Source organism: Sapajus apella, unplaced genomic scaffold, assembly GCF_009761245.1.
Source record: "Sapajus apella isolate SASKATOON/1434 unplaced genomic scaffold, GSC_monkey_1.0 scaffold1, whole genome shotgun sequence".
In the NCBI taxonomy this organism is placed as follows: Eukaryota; Metazoa; Chordata; class Mammalia; order Primates; family Cebidae; genus Sapajus; species Sapajus apella.
In genome coordinates, this window is record NW_022436941.1 from 8,191,151 (window position 1) to 8,216,212 (window position 25,062).

Below are 25,062 nucleotides of genomic sequence, written 5' to 3' on the forward strand. Positions count from 1 at the left end.
AGGAGTGAGGGGAGGCATGGGAGACAATACTGTCAGAGAAATGCCCAGAGAATAGAGAGCCTGGTAAGCCACTGAGAGGACTGAGGATTTCATGATGAGTGACAGAGGGAGCCACTGGAGGTTTTGAACAGAGGAGTGACATGACTTACCTTTTTTTCTTTAAAAACAACAACAACAACAACAAAAACCCTTTTAATTTGAATTCATGTTAGATTTATTGAAAAGTTACAAAAATAGTACAGATTTTCCATATTCCCCCCTTACCCAGCTTCTCCCAATGGTAACACATTACATAATCATAGTGCAATGACCAAAACCAGAAAAATGAGCATGGGTTAAGTACACTATGGATCCTATTCTAATCCTACCAGTGTTTCCACTCACGTCCTTTTTCAGTTTCAAGATCAGCCTAGGATCTCACAGTGCATTTAGTTAATTCTCTTTGGTCTCCTGCAGTCTGTAATGGTTCCTCACTCTTCACTTTCATAACCCTTACATTTTCCAGGAATACTGATGAGTTGTGCTGTTAAAGGTTCCTCAGTTTGGTCCCCCTGGTGTTTTCTCATAATTGCACTGAGGTTCTGCATTTTCACAGAGATGAAGCTGGTCTTCTCACAGTATCAGGTCACAAGGTTCATGATGTCCATATCTTCTTACTGGTGATGTTAACCCTGACCACTTGGTTAAGATGGTTTCTGTTAGGTTCCTCCATGAAAAAGTTACTGTCTTTCCCTTTTTAGTTATTAAAAATATTGGGATAGTTTGAGATTATATAATTTTTTTCTCAGATTTGTGCCTATTAGTATTAGCTTCATGAATGACTCTTGTCTGAAATGATTTGTTGTATTTACCTAGTGAAGATTTTTCTTTTCCTTCTACAGTTATTATAATTTTGTAAAGAAGTGCTGTCCTTGTCCCTCATTAATTTTGTTAAAGTGCTTGTGGATAGCCATAAAAGTTTACAAATATTTATTTCACTCTTTGAGTTATAATCCAATACTCTCTTTGTTTCTCAAATTGTTCCACCTTTGATCACTGGGAGTTACTTCAGGTTGGGTTCTGTGTTCTTTGAACAAACTCCACCTTTTTTTTTTAAAGTAAATATTTTAATTTCTGGCACCACAAAAAATTCTAGGCTTATTTTGTGTTTTCCTTGCCTCAGCCCTGAAATCAATCACTTCTCCAAGGAGCCAGAGTTCCTTTTATTGAAGAGGGTGTTTTAAAATCAAGGTCTTGGAACTAGGTGTCTTCATTATTACCAGGTTATCATCACATTGGGTCCTCTTTAAATAACTGTCTTGCTTTTACTATAGGTTTTTTGTTATTTTCTTAGTGGTTACCCTGGGGATTACAAATGAACATCTTAATTTAGATGAATGTCAACTTAATTTCCATTTCAAAAGTTCCTCTATAGCTCTGTTCCCGCAATTTTGTAGTATTGTCATATAAATTATATCTTTATATATTATATGCCCATCAACAGTGTTAAAATTCTTAATGCAGTTGCCTTTAAATCATATAGGAAAAGTTACACCCCAAAATACATTTACACTTTTATATTACCTATATGTTTACTCTTTATTTCTTCATGTGCATTTGAGTTGTTTCATTTTATCTTTTATTCTCCTTTTATATTTCTTGTAGAGCAAGTCTGGTGAAGACCACAATATTTGTTTATCTGGGAATGTCTTCATTTTGCTTTTTTTGAAGACAGTTTTTCTGGATATAGAATTCTTGGTTGAGGCTGGGCAGTGGCCCACACCTTAATTCCAGCATTTTGGGAGGCCAGGGTGAGAGGATTGCTTGAGACTAAGACTGCTTAAGACCAACCTGGGCAAGATAGCAAGACCCTGTCTCTACAAAAACAAAGCAACACACATACACACACACAAATGAAACAAAAAACAAAAAAAAAAATTTTTTTTTTTTTTTTTTTAGTGTGGTGGCACATGTTGGTAGTCCTATTTAAGAAGCTGAGGGAAGAGGATTGCTTGAGCCCAGGAGTTCAAAGCTACAGTAAGCTATGTTTGCACCACTACAAAAAGAATTGTTGGTTAATAGTCTTTTTCATTCAGCACTTTCAATATGTCATTTCACTGCTTTCAGGCTTGCATTATTTCTTATGAGAAGTCAGTTCTTAGCTTTATTTGCTTCTTTTGTTTGCTATCTTTTTCAACAATTTGACCATGATGCATCTAAATATGAATCCTTTTCAAGCAGCCTTTCTGCTCCTTTCTCTTTCCCTCCCTTCTGGGATTCTCATGATTGGTATACCTGGTATTTTGGTACACTTGATAGTGTCTCAAAGGTCTCTGAAGCTCTCTTCATTTTTCTTCGTTCTTCTTTCTATTCCTCAGACTGTATAATCTCAATTGACCTGTCTTCAACTTTCTTTTGTCAGTTCAAGCCTGCTGTTGAGTCCCATCTAGTGAATTTTTATTTCCATTATTGTATTTCTCAATTCCAGAATTTCCATTTGGTTCTTTTTTTTATAATGTCTGCCTCATTACTGTTAGTCCCAATAATTTGGTGAAACATCAGTCTCATAATTTAATTTAGACTTCATTTCCATTAGTTCCTCGAACATATTTAGAATAGCTGATACCTAAAGTCTTTGCCTATTAAGTCTAACATCTGGGCTTCTTCAGAGATTGTTTCTATTGACTGCTTTTTAAATTGCTTTATATGGTATGGGTCATATGTTTCTGTTGTGTCTTGTTTTAAATAGTATAATGTATCAATTATTTAAGTCAGATTACCCTCTCTCCAAGGTTTTCACCTGTTAGTATTTCTTATTGTTGCTGCTGTTGGTTCTGTGAATTTCCTGGACTAATTCTGTAAATTCAATACTCTGTCATATTTGACTCCTGAAGTCTCTACTCAGCCTAGTGCATAAGCTAATAATTAGATATTTCTTTTTAATGCCTCAAACCAACAAGTTTTCTAGCTTTTGTCAACTGTGTGCATGCACGTTTGTCGAGTCATGTCAGTGATGTGTCAACAGGCAGTTTACAAAACTGCCTTTATCTTCATTTCTGGCATGAATTGAATTTCAAGGTTGGCCAGAGATGAGGGCCTAGGACATGCATACATCCCTGCACATGCATATGGACTTCTAGTCATGGGAAAAATCTTCTCCCCAGATTTTTCCTTTTAAGTTTATTGGTCAGCCTTTTGTTAGCCCTACCTGGTAATGCTGCCGCAGGCAGCCACAGTGTTAGCCAGTTGCCACTGATTATCCTGCAGGAAGGGCTATTTTCAGAGTGGGCTCTAAGTCAAATAAAGACAGGTCCTGAAAATGGAGCTTTTTAGTGGGCTGCCAAGTCAAATAGAGGCAGTTCTCTGGCACTGGAGATCTAGGGGATATCCAGATCCATTCTGCCTCCTCCAGGGGTTACTAGGTTGCTGGTTTTCACAGATACTAAGAAGGCTGTTGGTTTTCAAGGCTACCATGGAACAAGGGAGAGGGGCATAGGATTAGGGCAACTTAAAATGACACTTTCTGTTCTTACAGAGATTCAGCTATTTTCCTTTAATAAACACGCCTCGGCTTGTAGCTAGCCATTAGTTAATTTCAAAGTTCTGAAAAGGTTGATTTTGACATTTTTGCCAGCCTTGTTGCTTTTATGAAGGAGATTTTGGATGGTATTTACTCCACCCTTATGGAAGTAGAAATCTTTTATACACTAAAATTATAAATTTATCCTTTGGATTCAGTAAACACCACATGGTTCTTTTTATTGCCTCTTTTTCTAATATGCAAATATCTTTTTCCAACAGTGAGAAACTAAATTCGTATTATCTACAACACAGGTATGTATTTGTTTGACTTTAGTATATACATAAAAGTTTTAGAATTACTAACCCACACCCTTGTGAGAAACACCTTTTCTTACTTTTTAAAAAGATCACTGGCTGTTGTGTTGAGAACTATGGGGAGCAGGCCCTAAATCAGTGGGAGCAGTTACATGGTCATTCAGATTATTCAGGTTAGAGATGGCAGTGGCTTGGACCAGATCAATGATGGTTTAGATCAGGGGTCTCCAACCCCTGGACTGCAGACCATTATCTGTCCTTGGCCTGTTAGAAACAGAATCGCACAGCAGGAATCACACAGCAGAAGGTGAGTGGGCTGGTGAGGGAGCATTACTGTGTGAGCTCCACCTCTTACCAGACTGGTGGCAACATTAGATTCTCACAGGAATGCAAACTCTACTGCAAATTTGCATGTGAGGGATCTAGGTTGTATGCTCCTTATGAGAATCTAATGCCTGATGATCTGAGATGGAACAGTTTCATCCCAAAACCATCCCCCTCACCCCACCCATCCATGGAAAAATTGTCTTCCACAAAATCGGTCCCTGGTGCCAAAATGGTTGAGGACCACCGGTTTAAATGGTGAGGCATGGTCAGATTCTAGATGTTTTGAAAATTGAACCCATAGTATTAAACTGATGAATTAGATATGAAATGTGAAATAAAGAATCAAGGATAATGCCAGAATTTTTGCCTGAGCAACTGGAATAATGGAGTTGCCATTAGTTGAAAGCCTATGGAAGAGAAGCAAGTTCTGGGAGAAAGATTGGTTTTGGTGATTTTAAGTTGTAGATATTTATTAGATAGATATTCAAGTGCGAACATATGTCCAGTTATCCACAGGCAGCTGAACATATCAGTCAAGCATCTAGGAGAGATCTGGAGTAGAGACAAACATTTATGAGTAATCAGTGTATAGACAGTGGTTGTAAGAGCTGTCGGTGCCCAGCCTATACCCTATGATTCTAAGAACTGCCATTGTGCTCCTGCCAACCTCCAGCTGCTGCTATCTGTTTTTTTTTTTTGACAGGGTCTCACTCTGCCACCCAGGCTGGAGTGCAGTGGCACAAATCACAGCTCACTGCAGCCTTGACCCCTCAGGCTCCAGGGATCCTCCCACCTCAGCCGAGTAGCTGAGACTACAGGTGTGTACCGCCATGCCTTGCTAATTTTGAAAATTTATGTAGAGATGGGGGTTCACTATGTTGCTCAGGCTATTTTTTTCTTTTTAAACTGTTGGAAGCAGCTCTGCTGGTACACATGGCAAGCCAGTAACTATAACACATGCTAGAATGACCCTCATTCAGTAACCCTTGGAAGTTGTTATATAAATACTCCATGTCTGTTGCCCCTCAGGTGGGATAATTCTGAGGTATGTATTTTGCCAAACTCCCCAGTCTCCATGTGGCACCAAACTCCAACTGCCCACTACCGTAGCTGGTTTAGCAGTAAACCTTTCATTGGTTGCTTTCTCTTTTGTACACAATTTCCTACTGATTACTTTCACGTGAAGCATTGTTTTAGGCTCTGCTTCCAGGAGAACCTGAACTAAGATAAAATTTCAAGCTATGAGACTGGATGAGATCACCAAGTAAGTGAACACAGAGAAGAAAGGAGGTGCAGACTCTGTGTGAGTACTAAAACCCCGTGACATCGAGGGGCCAAGGAAATGAAGAGGAAATGGCAAAGGAAACAGCATGTACAGGTTTGCAGGGAGGCACAGCTGGATCCCATTAGGGCTGGGGATTGTCACGACAATTTGAGGACGATAAAGTGGAGGGTGATAATAATGATGGGCCATGGAATTTAAGTTGAATAAGAAGTACAGGCATGAGGGAAATGACCTGTGAAAAAGGCACAGAATCAATGGATTGAAATTTCAGTGGGGTCAAAGAATTACTGGGGTTGAGGACTGCAGGAGAACTGTAGACACCAAGGGATTACTGGAGAGTGAGATGCTTAAAACTGAGATCTTGGAGGGGTACAGTTATTGTTATTAAAATGACTAGGCTTTAATAGTTTTTCAAACAACATGCAAGGAAATAAATTCAGAGGTCACATTTAACTCTGATTTAAACAACAACAAAAAAAACCTAAAACCATAAACTTTCAAGGCAGTTAATTATCTCCTTCTCAACAGTGCTTTGAGAAGGAGCATGCAATTGCACTGGGGAGGGAAGCACAGAGTCAAGTCTCAGCTGTGCTGCTGGATCCTGAAGGCCTGTCAGAGGCTTCCTGGAATGGGATGAAGTGCAGGGAATCAGAAACAGGAAATCGTCCAATTTTCCGTGAAACAACTTTCATGATTTTAGAACCTCTCAAACGTCCAAAATCCTAGACCAATGTTCCTTTGAAAGAACATATTTTCTTATTGACTCAGAATCAGAAATAAGCAGCTTCTTAAATATTTTCTGAGGACCTACATTTCTATGGCAGTTTAGTCTTGAATGTTTTTAATGAACATTAAATCCCAGGGAACTAACACTGCATTTCACAATCTCTGAGCACTGATCGATGTTCTTTTTAATCCTGTAGAATTTCTCCACATATTCAGAACGTCCTAAAAGCTCCACAAAATCTTCATCGTGAGTGATTACCAGAAGCTGGAAGTTACGCTGCTGTGAGCGACTTTTTATTATCCTGAAACAATATATTTAGAACATATTATTACTATAGAGCACAACCCCTTCTTTTATTTGAAAAGTCACTGCAGACCTTGTGAGACACATGAACTTATGCTGTGTGTGACAACCAAGCTTTTTCTGTGCTGTGTCAGGGCCCCAGCCACCCTGCAGGAAGTGGAGGAGTGGCCCCATGCCTTCAGGCCAGCCAGGCAGGAGTCTCATCTCCTCTCCAGACAGTAGGGACACATGGCCTGACTCCTCACTTAGGTTTGGCTTAGGGACTGGTAAGAATACAAGAACTAGTTTCTTCCAGATCAGAAGGTCTCACTATAATTTACTGAGTTTTCCTTAATACCCAAACTACTTAACTTTAGAAGGCTTATTCCTTCGCCTGGGATTTTCCTGACCTGTTACTACTTTTCTCTGGAAGAAAAATTTAAAAGTAATAAAGACAAGCTACAGGTAAGGGGAATAACATTGCTTTCTTAAGAGCTGGGTCTACTTAGAATTCTGCCACCACCAGTCACTAGATGCATCATTACTATGACACACAGGGACCTGAGTGGGTGTTCTGGGAACATTTTGCTGAGGTAACCAGCAATGTGACTGAAACCTGAAAGACTTTTTCTTTTAGCTAGCCACTTATCCCCTTCCTGGAGCTGGATGCACTTGAGCTTTCAAAAGCACCCGCCCTTACTTGTGATAGCTGCAGAAAGGTGGCCCTGTGCTGCTCAGCTCTCCTGGCCTTACCTATGCTATCTCTGCCAGAAACAGTCTGTCTAGAGCCAGGAGTGCCTGAAACACCTCTTTGACCTCAGGGAAAGTGCCTTTTTCTCTGCCAGCATAGTCCTTACGCAAGAGCTGCTTAACAACCTTGGATCCAGTCTTACCTAACTCAGGTGAATGTGGTAAAAGGTGTGTGTAATTTTACACTCTGCCGATTTTATCTAATCTTGAAAAGCTTTTTGAGTAAGAACTCTGTCATTCCTCACAGTTGTCTGACATGTGGAAAGCTGGAGAGACAGTCCTAAACCCACTACCACTACCTAAAGATGTCTTAGCAGGGCATGCTACTTGCCGTGCATGACATGTGGGTTCCTCTGGTAGGCTTACAGGAAAACCAAACCAGGCCAGGAACCCCTCACAGTGACTCTCTCGCTGTGAACACACTTGGAAAGCTGTAGGATGTATTTGGGGCTGCTATTCACACACTTGGAAAGCTGTAGGATGTATTTGGGGCTGCTATTCACACACGTGGGAAGCTGTAGGATGTATTTGGGGCTGCTAAGCACCAACTGGCTTCCCCAAGAAGTGGGGAACACAACTAGAGAACGCTTTCACCACAGAACTCTCTTCGTCTTGAAAAATGATCACAACCTGTCCCAAATGTGAGATACTTACTCAACCAGAGCATGTGCAAGAGATTCAATGTTTTCTCGGTCAAGATTTGTTGTTGGCTCATCCAGGGCAATGATGCCACAGTTGAGGCAGAACGTTTCAGCCAGGGCCAGGCGAATGATGAGTGAGGCTAATACCTGGAAAAAAGCCCCTATGAGAGAAGCACAGCACAGACCTTCTCATCTCATGGCAGGCAAGCAGTCCTGACATGATCTTTATAGCAGGGAAAAGTGGGAAACATCATAGGTTCACTACATCACGGGTCCACTGTTAGGAGGAGCCCAGCACTGGGACCAGATTCTTAGGTCCTCCAGAAGGAGAACCATTAGCTGCATGATCTCAGCCCATCATTCACCACAAAACAAAATGCTCAGAGCAATGCTGATGCTCCCACACAAAAAATTAGATCAGCTGCAACCAACTTGAGACCACAGACTGGAAAAAGAGACAATGCCAGCTATCTGTAATAATTTTAATAAAGCTGTAGGAGTAACAACCTTAAAAATTCTTGACCTGGCTATTTTCCTGACAATGAGATCTGTTAGAAAATTTGGACACATTTCCTAGAGCCTCTCACTTTTTCTCAGCCATCTTTAAATTTCCATGTTCTTGTGTATAATTCTGAGAGTGAGAGACTAAAAATCCTGGGTCAAAGTATCAGGAGTATAGAATTGTGGTTTCAGTTAAGCTTACCTGTAGGAAATCCAAGTAACTAGAACTTGGATTAGGCATTTTCATGGTTACTAGAAACTAAATACTAAAACCCTCAGACACAAGCCATCTGAGGATACCAGACACACAGCATTGAGAGTGTAGGGCTATTCTGGAAAGTAGAAACTACTTTGGTGTGAACTGTAAATCCCCATTCCCCCTGAATTTGTGGGTGGGAGCATATCTGTGAGTTGGTGATTTCAGAATAGTTTACATCTTTTCTTTGATGCCTAGGCAAGCCAGCAGATTGCAGAAGACGGCCACAGCTTGGCCCTTAGAGGGACAGGCATTTCCTTCCTGTCTTTGAATCCAAACTGCTGTCAACTCTACCACCACCCACTCACACGCAGAGCCACTGGCGGGCTTCTAGGGCCTCAGCAAAAGCCAGTGTTAGGTAGGATGGAGACCCACCTCCATCAAACTATTTGTTCTCTCCCCTCACACCAAGGAAGCAAGAACTGCTAATAAACTTTCATAACTCAGAATAGCTACAGAAAATCTTTTTCCTCAAAGTATTTCTGAGGTATTTTTAATCCAATGAAACCATGTTTCAAACTTGATATTTTCGCATAACTACCACTAAAAATCACCAAAGCCAGTAGGGACACTGATTATAGGTCACAAGTTTGTCATTTTTATAGACTATGATTTAGATAGTAATCTGCAGATTCTTTAAATTGGTATCAGCTGTCTACCTGACAACATTATACATATATGCATGGCATATTCTTTTTTTTTTTTTTTTTTTTTTTGAGATGGAATCTTGCTCTGTTGCCCAGGCTGGAGTACAGAGGTGCAATCTCGGCTTGCTGCAACCTTCATCTCCCCAGTTAAAATGAATCCTCCCAAGTAGCTGGGTTTACAGGCACCTCCCACCACACCCAGCTAATTTTGTATTTTTAATACAGACAGGGTTTCACCATGTTAACTAGGCTGGTCTCAAACTCCTGGCCTCAGGTGATCCATCCCCCTCCCAAAGTGCTGGGATTACAGGTGTGAGCCATCATGCCCGGCCACACGACATGTTCTTTAAGCAAAAATTGCAAACTATGAAAATAACATAGATAATGTGAGCATCTATTTCTATGATTTTAGAATTTTATTAAGAAAATCAGGGCTGGACGCGGTGGCTCACGCCTGTAATCCCAGCACTTTGGGAGGCCGAGGCGGGTGGATCACTAGGTCAAGAGATCGAGACCATCCTGGTCAACATGGTGAAACCCCGTCTCTACTAAAAATACAAAAATTAGCTGGGCATGGTGGTGCGTGCCTGTAATCCCAGCTACTCAGGAGGCTGAGGCAGGAGAATTGCCTGAACCCAGGAGGCGGAGGTTGCGGTGAGCCGAGATCGCGCCATTGCACTCCAGCCTGGGTAACAAGAGCGAAACTCCGTCTCAAAAAAAAAAAAAAGAAAATCAAGGACCTAGAGGAGTTAATCTTCTGCCTTAATCTAAAAGCAGAAAGCTCAAGAATCTGTGACATCTTTGTTATAAACCTGTGCACAAAGAAGGACACCCAGCCTTGTTCCCCAAGGATGCCATATTCTTGACTCTTTAAAACGTCATTTCTCTTCCTGATTTCCAATGTAGGCTGTCCTCCCAGAGCCTCACCTGATGCCAGCTGGACTGACCCAGCAGCTAAGTTTTTGTGTATGTGGTGGTGGGGACTTAGCCCTATGAGGGGCTACTTTCTTAATGAGACTCCCTCATGTAGTGGAATGCTTCATTCTGGCTTAAGCCAGTCTGGTTTGCAATACTATTATGTCATTGATTCTGAAACATCTTATGGTTATAATTGCATTTTTTCATTCCTGCAGGCACATAAAATAGTGGTGCATCTTATAATTGATGATACAGTGACCTTATTCTGACAAACAGTGCCATGAAAATTAAGGGTCTTCAGCTTCTTGTTCTACATTCAGCCTATCCTGTGAGAATGCTACAGGCCCTTCTCTGAAAAGTCTACTTTACATAACGTTGCAGGAAATGTTGGTTAACATCAGGAGAGTGTAATAACAGTAGCTGAGTCTGATTCATTTTATGTGGCAGCAAAGAGCTCCCCACCATCCAGGTGTAGCCTTGGGTGCTTCCACTGTACTGATGTTTCTCTCTTCCACTTACTTGGGTGAGTTGGCTCCCCAGGCTTTTCAGATACTTGCCTTTTGTCCAGCACTGCATCGTCCTCGCATATCCAAGGCTGTGTCTCCCTTCAGCATTACCACTCGGTAGTTATAATTCCGCCTTTTATCAGAAGCTGATACATTTTCATCAGCATCAGAGCGTATTTCTATGTATTCAATATCTGACACAGAAGAATATTTTAGAGGAACCTATGCTCTGCAGCATTTTGTCATTTAGAAACATATCAAGTAAGCCTAGGAACAACAGATGAGGCTGACATTACCAGGGGGAAAACATTGGCTGGTGTGGAACCTCTTTGTCTTACTGGGAGGATTCAGGAGCCTGGTGGTCTGGCCAGAAGCAACCCAGATGCCCCAGCCCTCAGCCTCAACTCTTCTTAGTTTCTCCGTTAAGAGTTTCCTCTGGGCCAGGCACAGTGGCTCACACCCATAATCCCAGTACTTTGGAAGGCCGAGGCGGGCAGATCACCTGAGGTCAGGAGTTTGAGACCAGCCTGGCCAACATGGTGAAACCCCATCTCCACTAAAAATATAAAAGTTAGCCAGGCGTGGCAATGCATGCCTGTAATCCCAGCTACTATTCAGGAGGCTGAAGTGGGAGAATTGCCTGAACCCAGGAGGCGGAGGTTGCAGTGAGCCAACATCGCACCATTGCACTCCAGCCTGGGTGACAGAACAGAGCGAGACTCTATCTCAAAAAAAAAAAAAAAAAAAAAAAGTTTCCTAAGGATGGTTTCTTATCACATTTTGGCTTATCCTGTCTACACTATGAAAGAACCTATTATGTCATCAGCTAAATTAATACCTACTGCAGCCAAATATGTAAATCCTGTTACGCTCTGGAACAGAAAACTACATTTTCTTGCGACAAGATGTTGCTAAGATAAGAGTTCTTAGAAAATCTCAAAGACATGCTTAGAAAGGGGTCCAGGGAGGTAATGCTGGCATGATGAGAGGTTACAAGGGGAAGAGCTGCAGAGAGGTCTTTGGAAAGAGCATTTGTGATACACCACAGTACTCACCTTGTCCACGATAGGTACTTCGCCACAGATCACGAATAATTTTATTGATTTCTTCCATTTTCATACTGTGAAACTTCATTATTGCTCTGGGAAGAAGCAGACATTTGTACTTTATATAAAAGATATATAATTATGTGTAATAGTAATATTAAAATACATAAAATTTATAATGTATATAACAAAAATATAAATAACGTCCTCAATATTTTCAATGGTAAAAGAATATATAGTAAGAGCTAGAAAAAAATAAGTATCACCAAGACTTTGCTGCTTGGCTGGTACTGAAAATTAGCAGGCTTATTTCTAGTGATCCAGGGTTACCCTTCTCCATATTCACTATCTAGGATACAACACATACTCCTTTAAGTAAATACTTGAATACTGTGAAAAATTCAGGAAATGTACTTTTTTTTTTTTTTTTTTGAGACACAGTCTTCCTCTGTCGCTATGCTGGAGTGCAGTGGTGCGATCTTGGCTCACTGCAACCTCTGCCTCCTGGGTCCAAGCAATTCTCCTGCCTCAGCCTCCCGAGTAGCTAGGACTACAGGTGCGCACAGCCATGCCCAGCTAATTTTTGTATTTTTTTTAGTAGAGATGGGGTTTCACCATGCTGGCCAGGATGGTCTCCATGTCTTGACCTCGTGATCTGCCCGCCTCGGCCTCCCAAAGTGCTGGGATTACAGGCATGAGCCACTGCGCCCGGCCATGGGAACATAATTTTTTAGTAGACTCTTTTCTTAGGCTGTGGTAACTTAGAGGGACTGCTTCGACTGATACCCACAGGTCACAGGAAGGCCTGTTGAGTGGACGAGAGGGAGTTAAAGGGGAGGGGAGAATCTCTGGAATTGCCACCTTGTCCCTCTTCTATCACTATTAAGGTTTACCAAAAGCCAGCTTCTTATTTTGATTCCTCAGATCTTAGATTTTTACCAACTGGAAGCTTTGGTTCAGTGAGTACGACTTAGAGGCTTAAGCTGGACTGACCTCAAAATTTTATTTTACCTTTCTATTCACAGATTCAGAAATCCTAATTCTAAATATTAACTTCCATATTTACATTCTAAATCCTAACTCTAAGCACTAACTTCCTAATTAGTCCAGTCGTGTCCCTGTCCTCAATTCTCTTTTAAGGTAATAGTTTCTAAACTACTAAAGAGAAGAAATGTTTGTAAAAACAAAAGTAGCCTGTCAAAACCTAACACTGTTCCCACCACAGTCACCTTTCACCAAAAAGCCCTTAGGTTCTTTGGAAGGGGGTTTATGAACTAATAAAAATGTTGCACTAGTGGTAAAAAGGCAAACATTACTGCGATCACCCTACAAAGGATGTGAGGCAACTTACTTCCATTTGCAAGCCTCTTATCTGATGCATACAAAAAAAGAAACTGAACATAATGCTACTGCCTCTGTAGAATCATTTCATGATCTTCTGGTTCACCAGCAAGAGAGAAAGAAATGACTCAACATAAATACATTTTAAATATCAGATGAAGGACTGTGAAGTAGTAGAAGACTGGAAAAAACCATATTCTGCTTGTTGATGAGAATGCAACAAGTCTCCATTTTCTACCTTATACATTTAACTCGGCCTAACATTTTATCCTCCTTTCAAAAGGAGACAGAACATCTGATTATTTCCTCAAAACAAAACTCATGGAATGTTTGACCAATCACATAGACTGCCTTCCCATCGCTTATATATTAAGATCCTGATTTTTCAAATGACATTAAAAAAAAGTTACCTTTCCATTCAAGTTAAAAATCTTCAAAAACTAACATAAGCATTCTAATGTGAAGAATGAGCTCCAGACAGGGCAGGGGCAGCCAAGGTGCATACATGCAGTCTCTGCCTTGGCTCCCTTATACAATACAGGTGGTGTATCCTGGCCCATGGCCAGGTCTGCTGAGATAAAGTTGTGGGAAAAAGCTCTAGTTGAGGGAGAGGTCTAGACCCACCAAAGGGTATGTCCCATAGAGTGGATGACTACCACTGTGGGCTGGACCATTAGCACATCTTTGTGTCCTATCTGTCTACTGTGGAATTTACAGCTGTACTGCGTAAGAGATGGGGATGACTAAGGTCACTACAGTAATCTACAGAAGGGAATAACGATGATAATCGTTATTAATGATGACCATTTACCATATGTGAGACAAAACTATGCTAAATAATCAATTTCATTTAATCCTTATGACAATATTGGGAGTTAGATACTGTTATCTCCATTTACCATGAACAAAACTGAGGTTCAATGAAATCAGTAACTTGTTCGAGATCAGAGAAAAGTGGCTAGGATATTCATAGTCCTTGAATATAATAATTAAAATTGAAAAGGCAGTCAAAATTCCATCTTTTAAAGCCACCAGACTCAGTTTTATGAGAGAATGTTACCAAATCTTCAAGGTACACCTAGCTCCCAAGTATATAACATATGGCACAGCAAGGAGAAACATAGTAAAAGGAGGGGGAAAAAAGCACATGTCTATTTTGCTTATGAATATAAACATTCTAAATAAAACCAAATTTAGTAGTAAGGGTGGTAAAAAGAATATATCATGACCAGGTAGTGTTTATACAAAGAAAGAAACAGGAAAATTGGGAAAAAAAAAAAATCAAGATAATTGTAGTAACAGATTAAAAAGAAAAAATAATTTCAATAGATGTCAAAAACACATTTCATGTACTAGAACACTGAATTTTGATTAAATATCCTAAGTGAAAAATAGAAGAACGTTTTCTTAACTGGATAAAATGACTCCCTCAGATATCCATAGCAAGCATCAAATTTAATTGAAAATATATAGAAATGTTCCTCTTAAAACTAAGAAGAAGATAAAAATGCCTCCTATTATGGCTGCTCTCAAATCATGTCCTGGAAACCCCTAATGATTCAGGGATTTCACAATTCAAATCTCTTAACTAAAAAGAAATGAAAAAAGAGAGAAAAGCCTGTCATTGTTTTTGCAGGTGACAGAATTGTACACTTTGAAAATCCAAGAAAATCAACTGAAAAATTATTAAGACTAATGAGGTGGCCAGAAATAAATATATAAAAATGAAGTTTTATTATCTAGAGGCAAATGCCAATAGGAAAGACAATAGAAAAAAAGGATCCTAATCATCAATAAAAACCATAAAATGCCAAGGTATAAGTCTAACAAGGTATAGGAGCTAGAAGAAAAAGCTGTAAAACTTTACAGTAGGAGAAATGGAAATGATTGAGTAGAAGATGCACAAGCAGGAGTCCACAATGGTAGATTCTATATTATAAAGGCGTTCAATCTCCCCAAAGAATCCATAAATGCAATCCAAACAAAAATCCCAGTAAGATTTAAAAAATGCTTAATAGAATCCACAAACTGACTCTAAAGTTCATATAGAAGAGATAATGAAAAAGAAGAATCTCAGTGAAACAGGAATAAATTTTAAAAGTTGGTGGACAAAGGAAAATCCAGAATAAACCCAAAGGCATATACAACATTAGTTTATAACTACAACAGTTCAAATCAACTGGAAAGGTTTCAATAGTATTGCAAAGAATTAAAAAATATATATTACTACCCTTTGTCCAACCTCAAAATAAAATACAAATGAATGAAAGGATTTAAACCTAAAGTATTTGGGCAGCTGAGGTGGAAGGATTGCTTGAACATGGAGTTTGAGACCAGCCTGGGAAACATAGTGAGACCCCATCTCTACAAAAAAATTAAATTGTCGGGTATGGTGGCAAGTACCTGTAGTTTCAGCTACTTGTGAGGCTGAGGTGAGGGGATCACCTGAGCCCAGGAAGCTGAAGCTACAGTAAGCTGTGATCAAGCCCCTGCACTCCAGCCTCGGTGACAGAGTGAGACCCTGTCTTAAAAAAAAAAAAAAAAAAAAAAAAAGCTAAGGCAAAATAAAACTATCAAAAGAAAACATTTTGATAATTTTTAGGACTGGAAAGCCCTTTCTAAATAAGGAACAAAATTAAGAAGCCATAAATCAAAAGACTAAAGATCTGACTATGTAAAAATTAAAAGTTACAAAAGATACCACAAAGAACGTTGATGCGGCTGGCCACAGTGCCTCACGCCTATGATCCCAACACTTTGGGAGGCCGAGGTAGGCAGGTCACTTGAGCTCAGGAGTTTGAGACCAACCTGACCAACATGGTGAAATGCTGTCTCTACTAAAAATACAAAATTAGCCAGGTGTGGTGATGCATGCCTGAGTAGGCTGAGGCAGAAGAATCGCTTGAACCCAGGAGACAGGGATTATGCCACTGCACTCCAACCTGGACGACAGAGCTAGACTCTGTGTCAAAACAACAACAACAACAACAACAAACAACTGGAAATAGGTACTTGAAATGTATATGAAAAGAATTAACATCCAGAATCTATTAAAATGTGACAAATCAAGAAAAAGACAACCTAGGAGAAAAACGGGCAAAGAGATACGAATAGGTAATTTTTAAAGAAATACAAGTAGCCAATATATGAATAGACATTTAACTTCACTAGCAGACAGGGAAATGTAAATTAAAGTGCAAGCGCTTTTTTGTGCAACCCATAAAATGGTCAGTAACAAAATCCAGACATGGAAATGGGCATTTTGATATACTACTGGTGGAAATTTCTTAAGTGTTTTTTAGAAGGTAATTTGGTACTAAGTAAAAAGTATACATAACCTCTGAGCCAGTAACTCCATTTCTAGGAAGCTATCTTTTTGATATATCTGCTCTAGTGTGCAAAGACACACCCTGCAGCATTATCTGTAGTAGCACATTTTAAAAGCTTTCTACTATGTTCAATAGTGGCTAAAGTAGGTATCATGCATTTTACAGAATATGCAGCCATTAAAAATAAAAGGTACTTGAATATATGAACATGAAAGATTATCACATGTTAAATGGAAAAAAAAAAAAACCTCAGAAAAATACCTACTTTGTGAAAATGCTTGCATAGAAACAAAAAAGATGTATTTGGGTGTACTACGTGCAGAGCCATTGTGAGAGAAATGAAAATACATCACAAATGTAATAATTCTTAAGGGCTGAATGAAACTTAGACATTGTCATGGAAATGAACCTAAGTCTACCTTGAAGTGTGTTCTGTGATTTGAGTTATGGAGTATGGGGAAAGCCCAAATATCTGTAATACAATGCTCAATGGCTTTAGTTGTATAAGTGGTACAAAATATTACGGAATACAAAGGTGGGGGAAAAAGTCACATATGTTTGGGAAGGGCTTCATCAAGGTAACATTCCAAGGAGGAGAAATAGCACAGGAAAATATGGGACATCTTTAGGGAACAAAATTGTTTGGTTAGAACACAATTGGTATCAAGAATTGAAATGGGAAAGCCCAGGTATGGAAGTCTTTCCTAAAATTAGAGGGGAATAGGGACCACCAGCTTTAGGAAAATTAAGCTGGAAGTATAATGGGTGGAGGTGGAGGTGGGGGTGGGAAGGAAGGTAAGAGGGAAGAGGTGGAAAGCTACCATGGTAATATGTGAGAGTTACTTAGGGTGAAGCCATGGAAAGCAAGCAGTTCTGGGATGGGCACGGTGGCTAAGGCAGGAGGATCGCTTGAGCCCAGGAAGTCGAGGCTGCAGTGAGCTGTGGTCATAGCACTGCACTCCAGCCTGTGTGACAAAGTGAGATCCTGTAAAAGAATCCTATAGGAGCTACTGAGTGACATATAGTGGCCCGATTAACACACTTTTATCACTTGGACTTTACAGGCATTTAACATCAAATAAACTAAAGAATGATCTTGAAAGTCCATGACTGTCTGCTGAGGCAAAGATTTGAATTTCATGGGCTGCAAACTGTTATGGTTAAGTAGTCATCTGGCTAGCGTATCAGCTCCACTATCTACCTGGAATATGCACATCTCTCAGTTAAATGCATATACTAATTTATGTGAAGTAGTATGATTTCTTTGTGAAAACTGGTTCTCAAAAGAAAGTGAGAGTCTGGATGAGGTGGCTCACGCCTATAATCCCAGCACTTTGGGAGGCCGAGGTAGGTAAATCACTTGAGGTCAGGAGTTTGAGACCACCCTGGCCAATACAGTAAAAACTCCAGCTCTACTAAAAATACAAACATTAGCCGGTGTGGTGGTGGGCACCTGTAATTGGGAGTTGGGAGGCTGAGGCAGGAGGATCACTTGAAGCAGGAGGTGGAGCCGAGATTGCACCACTGCACTCCAGCCTGGGTAACAGAGCAAGACTCTGTCTCAAAAAGAGAAAGAAAGTAAGAAGCTCTAAGATCTAAGAAAATAATGATGTATAAATTACTTTAGTCTGATAGTTAAATACTCATTAAGAGTCTGAAAGATTTCATTAAAAATTTCGGTAACAATCGATGACATCTTATGAGGACAAATGATGGCTTTAGTGGCATTTATATTTCTGGTAATCCATGGAAGTCTTAACAACCTTGTCCAGCCTGCCTTATTGTTGTCCTGTTTTGTTTTAGGCTTTTAGCAGACTGAAGCCATGGTTTTTAGTTTCTGTCTCTAGTGATAAGGAGAAAACAGGGATGAGGAAGAGGCTTTACTGGCCCAACCAGAAACAGAAGCTAAGAACCCATGACTGGATTCCTTCCCTTGGTCACCCCATAGGCCAACAGCTCACTTTCTGGGAGAGGACCCGTCTAGCTCTTGCTTCTTTCCCTATTTAAACCATGTCTAAGACCCAAGCCACTGAGGAAGCTTAGCTATCACTGTGGAAAATCTGAACTGATGCTCAAAATCAGAAGTGTATATAAAAAGGTGAACTTGAACTGGATTTCCCTATAGTCTCAAGCTATCATTGAATAAAATATTAATTGGAAGGGCCAAATACACATGTGCTTTTTTCCTAATTAAAAATATTAGTTCAGACGCATGATAAAAAGTCTTAAACAAGTTGGAAAAAAGCAGTGAAGATTATATAATACTTACAAAGACATTTTTCAACCATGTATTATCCTCATCCTTGTATTTAAAATTGTACCAAACTTTGAGACATATATTGGTTGCTGAAAATTTTGCCATGACCATTGTTATCTTTTATTGCATTGGATACTCTTCCCAACCTAGGTACTTAACTACCATAGGAACTTCTTGTCTTCCTACATTTGGGTGAGTGGATCTCCTCTTGCATAAGAAATGGTATGTTCCACTGAGTATCATGTTCCAAACCAACAGTGACTTTTATTATGTAGCAAAACTCAAAATCCCTAATTTGCCAAACTTAAGTTACTTTAAAAGTGACCTTTTTTTCTAGATAAGACCCTTTAAACTATTAAATTTCCTAAAATCCTTAAGCCTATTAATTTTCTTTAGTTAGACTCCCAAACATAGCTTTTACAATTCAGCCTATGGTTCAACCACTATGGCAAGACAGACATCTGTTTAGGTGTGAAGCACCACTGGCTATCTTTGGGTTTTGTAATCTACCCTCTTGATGCTGCAGGAGCTACTGTGAAACCTTACTGCATCCATGGTCATGATGGAGATGGTGACTATAAGGTGAGACCTGAATAAAGCCCTCATCTGAAGTTCCCCTTGAATGCAGGGACCCAGGCTCTGAACAGCCTCACAGAAAGCTGGCTGCCTTGGATGCAAAACTGTAAAGATTGTGTGTTTACAATCATTCTCAAAGGAAGTATAACCTAATAAGCAACCTTCCCCATCTGGGGAAAGATGAGAGTAGAACATTTTGGGCATAGGGTAGAACACCGTAACTTGAGTGATATATTCTAAAATCATTTAATTTAAATTGGTATATTCTAATAGTGTGGAGTAATACATTTCAAATGATGGATAATTTCCCCCTTTTCATCTATGTGTCTCTGACCATTGCCAATGTCTATACTTAGTGATGTTTTTAGATGATTACTAATAACAGATGATGGTAATCAGCTTTTCTTGAAAATGCACTGCTAATTTCCTGTGTTACCTTAAATAGACAGCTGAACGCAACGATTACACTGACTGCACGCTTTATTCTAAGAGGTGAAACAATGAGGGAAATTTTGGACCTTACTTTCTTCTGGGTGAGAAGGCAAATTTAAGCTCACAGTATAAACCTTGAGAAGGCCACTGTTTGCAAGTATAAGTGCACAAAGACTCAATTTTGGGGAAATCTGTATCACTTCTTTTCTTTTTATTTAAATAGAAGAAGCCATCTGATTACCAGGTAACAAAACTCAGTAAACAGCCTGGCTTTGTTTCTTAAGCAAGCCTAAATTGCTAGAAAGCACTCCTGTACATCTCCAGCCCTGCCTGGCTCCACCAAGCTCCCTCACAGGTCCTCACTCTGCTCAGCATGATGCCTCTGTGATTGGGGGCCCTTTCTCTGCCAAAAAGCCCTTATTCTTATCCAAGGCCCACATCAAAAACAGACTATTGAGCACCTACCAAGGTCTCCCCCACTGGACTGTCAGCAGTTTGCAGGAGGGACAGGGTATGATACTCCTGTTTTCCCAGAGCCGGACAAGAAAGGGGCAGAGCGGGGATTGTTGAATTCTTCTTTATTTTTTCTCCTTTAGCTTAATCTTGGAAGTGAAGGGAATTCTTATTCCTGTCACTGGTTCTCAGGGTATGCAGGAGAGCTCCTATGTATGATTTTCCATTCAGTTAATGTGAAAGCCCAGGTCTGCAGGTCAATGGGCTTGTAAGTAAGAGAAGAGCGCACCTTGCAGCAGATTACTTACAAGTAAAATTTAAAACAAAACCAACCTGCTTATCTAACTTGGTCCCTCAGTCCACTCTAACTATTGCCCCATTTTTCTTGCTCCTCATCACAGGAGAGGTTGTTATAAAAATTATCTACATTCGCTATCTCCATTTCTTACCTCCCCTTCTCTCCCCACCCAACTCCACCAGGCTTCATTTCCGACTGTGCCTCTGACTGCTCCTCAGTCATTAACAACTTCCATTTTGTCAAATTCAAGGGCCACTTCTTAGTCCTTATTTGACCCCAAATAGCATTAGATTCTTGATATATTTTCTTCACTCTGTTTTCAAGATGCCACATCTTTTAAAATTTCTTCCCACCTCGTCAGCTGCTTATTTACTGAATTTGGAAACATAAGGAGTGCTGGGACCGTTCCCTTTTTTCTCTATGCTCATTCCACATATGACCTCATCCCACAGGTTAAATGCCAAGGATATGCTGACGACTCCCCAATGTACACCTTTCCCTTGAACCAGACTTGAGAGTATATACCCAACTGCCTGATAGACATCTCTACTTAGATGTCTACAGGCACTTCAAGCTTAAAGTGTACAAAACAGAACTACAGATTTTCTCTCCCCAGTCATACCCATTTCAAGGAATGGCAACTTGTTCCCCCAATATCCTGTTGTTCAAGTAAAAATATTAGGAGTAACTTTTGTTCTTTTCTTTTCTTCCCTTACACTCAATTCAGAAGTAAGGCCTGTCAACTCTCTCTCCAGAACAAATCTCAAGTCTATCACTTCCCTCTATTTTCACTGCTACCATCTGATCCAGCCCACCATTATCTCCTGGTTACAAGTATCCTCACTGGTCTCTTTGCTTTTATTCTTGCCTTTTACAATCCATTCTCCACACACAGCAGCCAGTGCAATTTCTTCCAACTAGAAATCAGATTATATTACTTCCCTGCTTCAAACCCAGCAGTGACTTCCCAATGCAGTCAGAATGAAATAAAACTTTAACACAGTTGCAAGGCATGACATACTCTGGGATTTGTCTATCTCTGACTATATTCCAGCCATGCTTGCCTTCTTCCTGATCCTTGGACACTTTCTGTTTGTACTGGTCTTGGCTGATGCATTAACTACTCTCTCTACCCAGAATGCCTGCACCTCCATTTTTTGCATATCTTGCTCCCTTCTCATCAGGTCCCAGCTTAAAGGCCCCTCCATTACTCTCACATTGTTCATTTTCACTGTAATACCTACTACTACTTGCCATTTTATTATTTTTAAATTTTGTTTCTTCATCCTTGTACACGTATCTAGAACAGTATCAAGCATATATGTACTCAAATTTTTATTGAACAAAATCCTAATATATAACTGTACTTTATGTACACATATCTCACTGAAGAGTTATAAAATATATAGAAATAACTTATGGTTCCAAACCAGGACGTGTAAGTAACAGTTAAAATGCTTTTATATTAATACTAGTTTTTTAATGGTTAAAAAAAAGGTCACATCCATAATCCCAGCACTTTGGGAGGCTGAGGAGGGCGGATCACTTGAAGCCAGGAGTTCAGAACCAGCCTGGCCATCGTGGCAAAAACCTCGTCTCTACTAAAAATACAGAAATTAGCCAGGTGTGGTAGCACACGCCTGTAATCCCAGCTATTCAGTTGGCTGAGGCATGAGAATCGCTTGAACCTGGGAAGCGATGTTACAGTGAGCGGAGATCACACCACTGTACTCCAGCCTAAAAAAACCAGTGAGACTCCGTCTCAAAAAAAAAAAAAAAAAAAAAAGCCAGGGGGCCACTATGGTAGCCGCATGTCACAGTGGTTCTGAGATCTAATTTTATCTCTACCATTTACCTAGGTAATCTTGGGTAGGCTGCTTAATCTCTCTGATACTTGTCCTTCAAAACAGGGTTAGATAAAATAATTAAATTGATTATGGCTATCATGAAGTATTCAATTGATATTAGTGTCTTCTATGCACAGCCGTCAACCTCAAAGAATGTTTAAATTGGAATAACAGAAACCTACATTTTCTTAACAAATTTAGTTCTTTAGTGCTATTAAAGAATAGAGAACTTAAGAACTTATGTTAAAGAATGGAACATGACAAAGAAAGCTGGACTAAATCGCCTCTGAGCTTTTCTGACTCCATACTGAGTAATAGTATAGATTTTTTAAAATTCCACTTTAAAGATGAGGAAACAAAAACTCAGTGTCTAAATAATTTGCTAAATATCATCAGTCAGGACTCAAAATCATCACTATGGAGAACAGTATGGAGGTTCCTAAAAAAACGAAAGACAGAATTACCATATGATTCCACAGTCCCACTTACTGGATATTTATGCAAAGGAAATGAAATCATTAGGTTGAAGAGATACCTGAACTCCCATGTTTATTGCAGCACTATAAATAATACCCAAGATTTGGAAGCAATATGAAGGTCTATCAACAAATAAATAGATAAACAAAATGTGGTTCTGGCCAGGTGTGGGCAGTGGCTCACGCCTGTAATCCCAGCACTTTGGGAGTCTGAGGAGGGAGGATCATTTGAGGTCTGGAGTTCAAGACCAACATGGCCTACATGGCAAAACCCGTCTCTACTAAAAATACAAAAATTTGCCAGGTGTGGTGGCAGGCACCTGTAAACCCAGCTACTCGGGAGGCTGAGGCAGAAGAATTGCATGAACCCAGGAGGCGGAAGTTGCAGTGAGCTGAAATCATACCACTGACCTCCAGCCTTGGCAACAGAGACTCTGTCTCAGTGGCAGGCGGGGGCGGGGCGGGGAGGGACAAAGGAAAAAAAACCAAACAGTGATTCATATACACAATGGAGTACTATTCAGCCATAAACTAAAATGAGAGCCTGTCATTTGCAATAACACGGATAGAACTGAAGGACATTATGTTAAGTGAAATAAGCCAGGTACAGAAAGACAAACTTTGCATGTTCTCATTCATTTGTGGAAGTGAAAAATTAAAACAATTGAACTCATGAAGACAGTGGAGAGGACAGTTACCAGAGGCTGGGAACGGCAGTGGAGATGTAATGGGTACAAAGATATAGTCAGAATAAGATCTAGTATTTGATACCACAACAGGGTGACTACAGTCAGTAACAATTTGTTGTACATTTAGAAATAACTAAAATAGTATAATTGGAATGTATTTAGCATAAAGCAGCGATAAATGCTTGAGGTGATAGATACCCATTTACCGTGATATGATTATTTTTTATTTTTATTTTTTTTGAGATGAGCTCGCACTGTCGCCCAGGCTGGAGTGCAGTGGCACAATCTCCACTCATTGCAACCTCTGCCTCCCAGGTTCAAGTGATTCTCCTGCCTCAACCTCCCGAGTAGCTAGGATTACAGGCGCCTGCCACCACACCCGGCTAACTTTTTGTATTTTTGGTAGAGACGGGGTTTCACTATGCTGGCAAGGCTGGTCTTGCGCTCCTGACCTTGTGATCTCTCCAACTCAGCCTCTCAAAAGTGCTGGAATTACAGGCGTGAGCCACCATGCTGGCCTTATTTTTATTTTTTTTATAGAGATGGAGTCTCTGTTGCCCAGCCTGGAGTGCAGTGATGCCATTTCAGGTCACTGCAACCTCCGCCTCCTGGGTTCAAGCAATACTCCTGCCTCAGCCTCCCAAGTAGCTGGGACTACAAGTGCGCACTGCCACACCCAGCTAATTTCTTTTGTATTTTAGGAGAGATGGAGTTTCACCATGTTGCCCAGGCTGGTCTCGAACTCCTGAACTGAGGCCTTCTGCCCAGCTTGGCTTCCCAAGGTGCTAGGATTACAGGTGAGCCACCACACCTGGCCTCTGATGTGATTATTATGCATTGTATGCCTGCATCAAATATCTCATGGACCACATAAATATACCTACTATAAAAATTTTTAAAAAAATTTTTTTAAAAGGATTCAAAATCTGGACATGTGTAGTGTTCAGAGACTTTTAACCATGTATTATGGACTTCTGAGGCATTTTAAAAATGGTAAAACTTATCATGTTGAATTTTTATACAAAGTCCAATGTCTTGCTTTATAATACCCATTTTCATCACAACCAACTTATCTTATTCTAAATAGAAGTTTTTGTTTGTTTGCTTGTTTGTTTTTTGAGACAGGGTCTCTTTTTGTAACCCCTGCTGGAGTGCAGTGGCACGATCTTGGCTCACTGCAACCCGCCATAGCCTTCTGAGTAGCTGGGATTACAGGTATGTGCTACCATGCTCAGAAAACTTTTCTATTTTTTTATAGAGATGGGGTTTGCCACGTTGCCCAGGTTGGTCTCAAACTCCTGGACTTAAGCAATCCACCCACTTTGGACTCCCAAAGTGCTAGAATTACAGGTATGAGCCACTGTGCCTGGCCAAATGTATTTTTATTGACAAAAAATCTTTTTTGATTTGTGTCTCTTCAAATAAACCTGTCCTTGCCAGAAGGTTCTGGATCCCCTATTCCTTAATGTTCAATGAATGTTTGATAAGTCTATTGGATACATAGCGTCTGTTGCTAAAGAACTAAAAAAAAAACCTAAAAAGTCCCCTAAAGGCATAAATTCAGTAGCTGAGAAGACTAAAAAGAATTATTAAAGGCAAAAAAATTAAAAACAAAAAACAAATATATATATGTATAGTCTACTGGGAAGAATTCCTTAAGTT

General features: G+C 40.0%; 1 protein-coding gene and 1 long non-coding RNA gene across 4 annotated transcripts in view; one reads left to right on the top strand and one right to left on the bottom strand.

The window, feature by feature from the left end:
* Positions 1-5,633: 5,633 nt before the first annotated feature.
* RAD50 (RAD50 double strand break repair protein) overlaps positions 5,634-25,062 on the bottom strand; it is a 91,315-nt gene continuing 71,886 nt past the window's right edge. The window contains exons 22-25 of one of the 3 annotated variants that reach the window (XM_032256533.1): positions 11,712-11,797; positions 10,708-10,850; positions 7,842-7,975; positions 5,634-6,456 (exon numbers count right to left, since the gene is read on the bottom strand). In XM_032256533.1, coding sequence (XP_032112424.1) covers positions 6,270-6,456; positions 7,842-7,975; positions 10,708-10,850; positions 11,712-11,797 — 550 coding nt within the window. In that variant the 3' untranslated portion in view covers positions 5,634-6,269. Of the gene's footprint in view, positions 6,457-7,841; positions 7,990-10,707; positions 10,924-11,711; positions 11,798-25,062 lie in introns of those variants that run through there. The other 2 variants (XM_032256607.1, XM_032256684.1) reach the window with 2 other exon arrangements.
* LOC116535594 lies at positions 16,166-23,689 on the top strand. Its single transcript, XR_004262288.1, has 3 exons — positions 16,166-16,178; positions 17,538-17,539; positions 23,461-23,689. It is a non-coding gene; the product is annotated as an uncharacterized LOC116535594 (long non-coding RNA).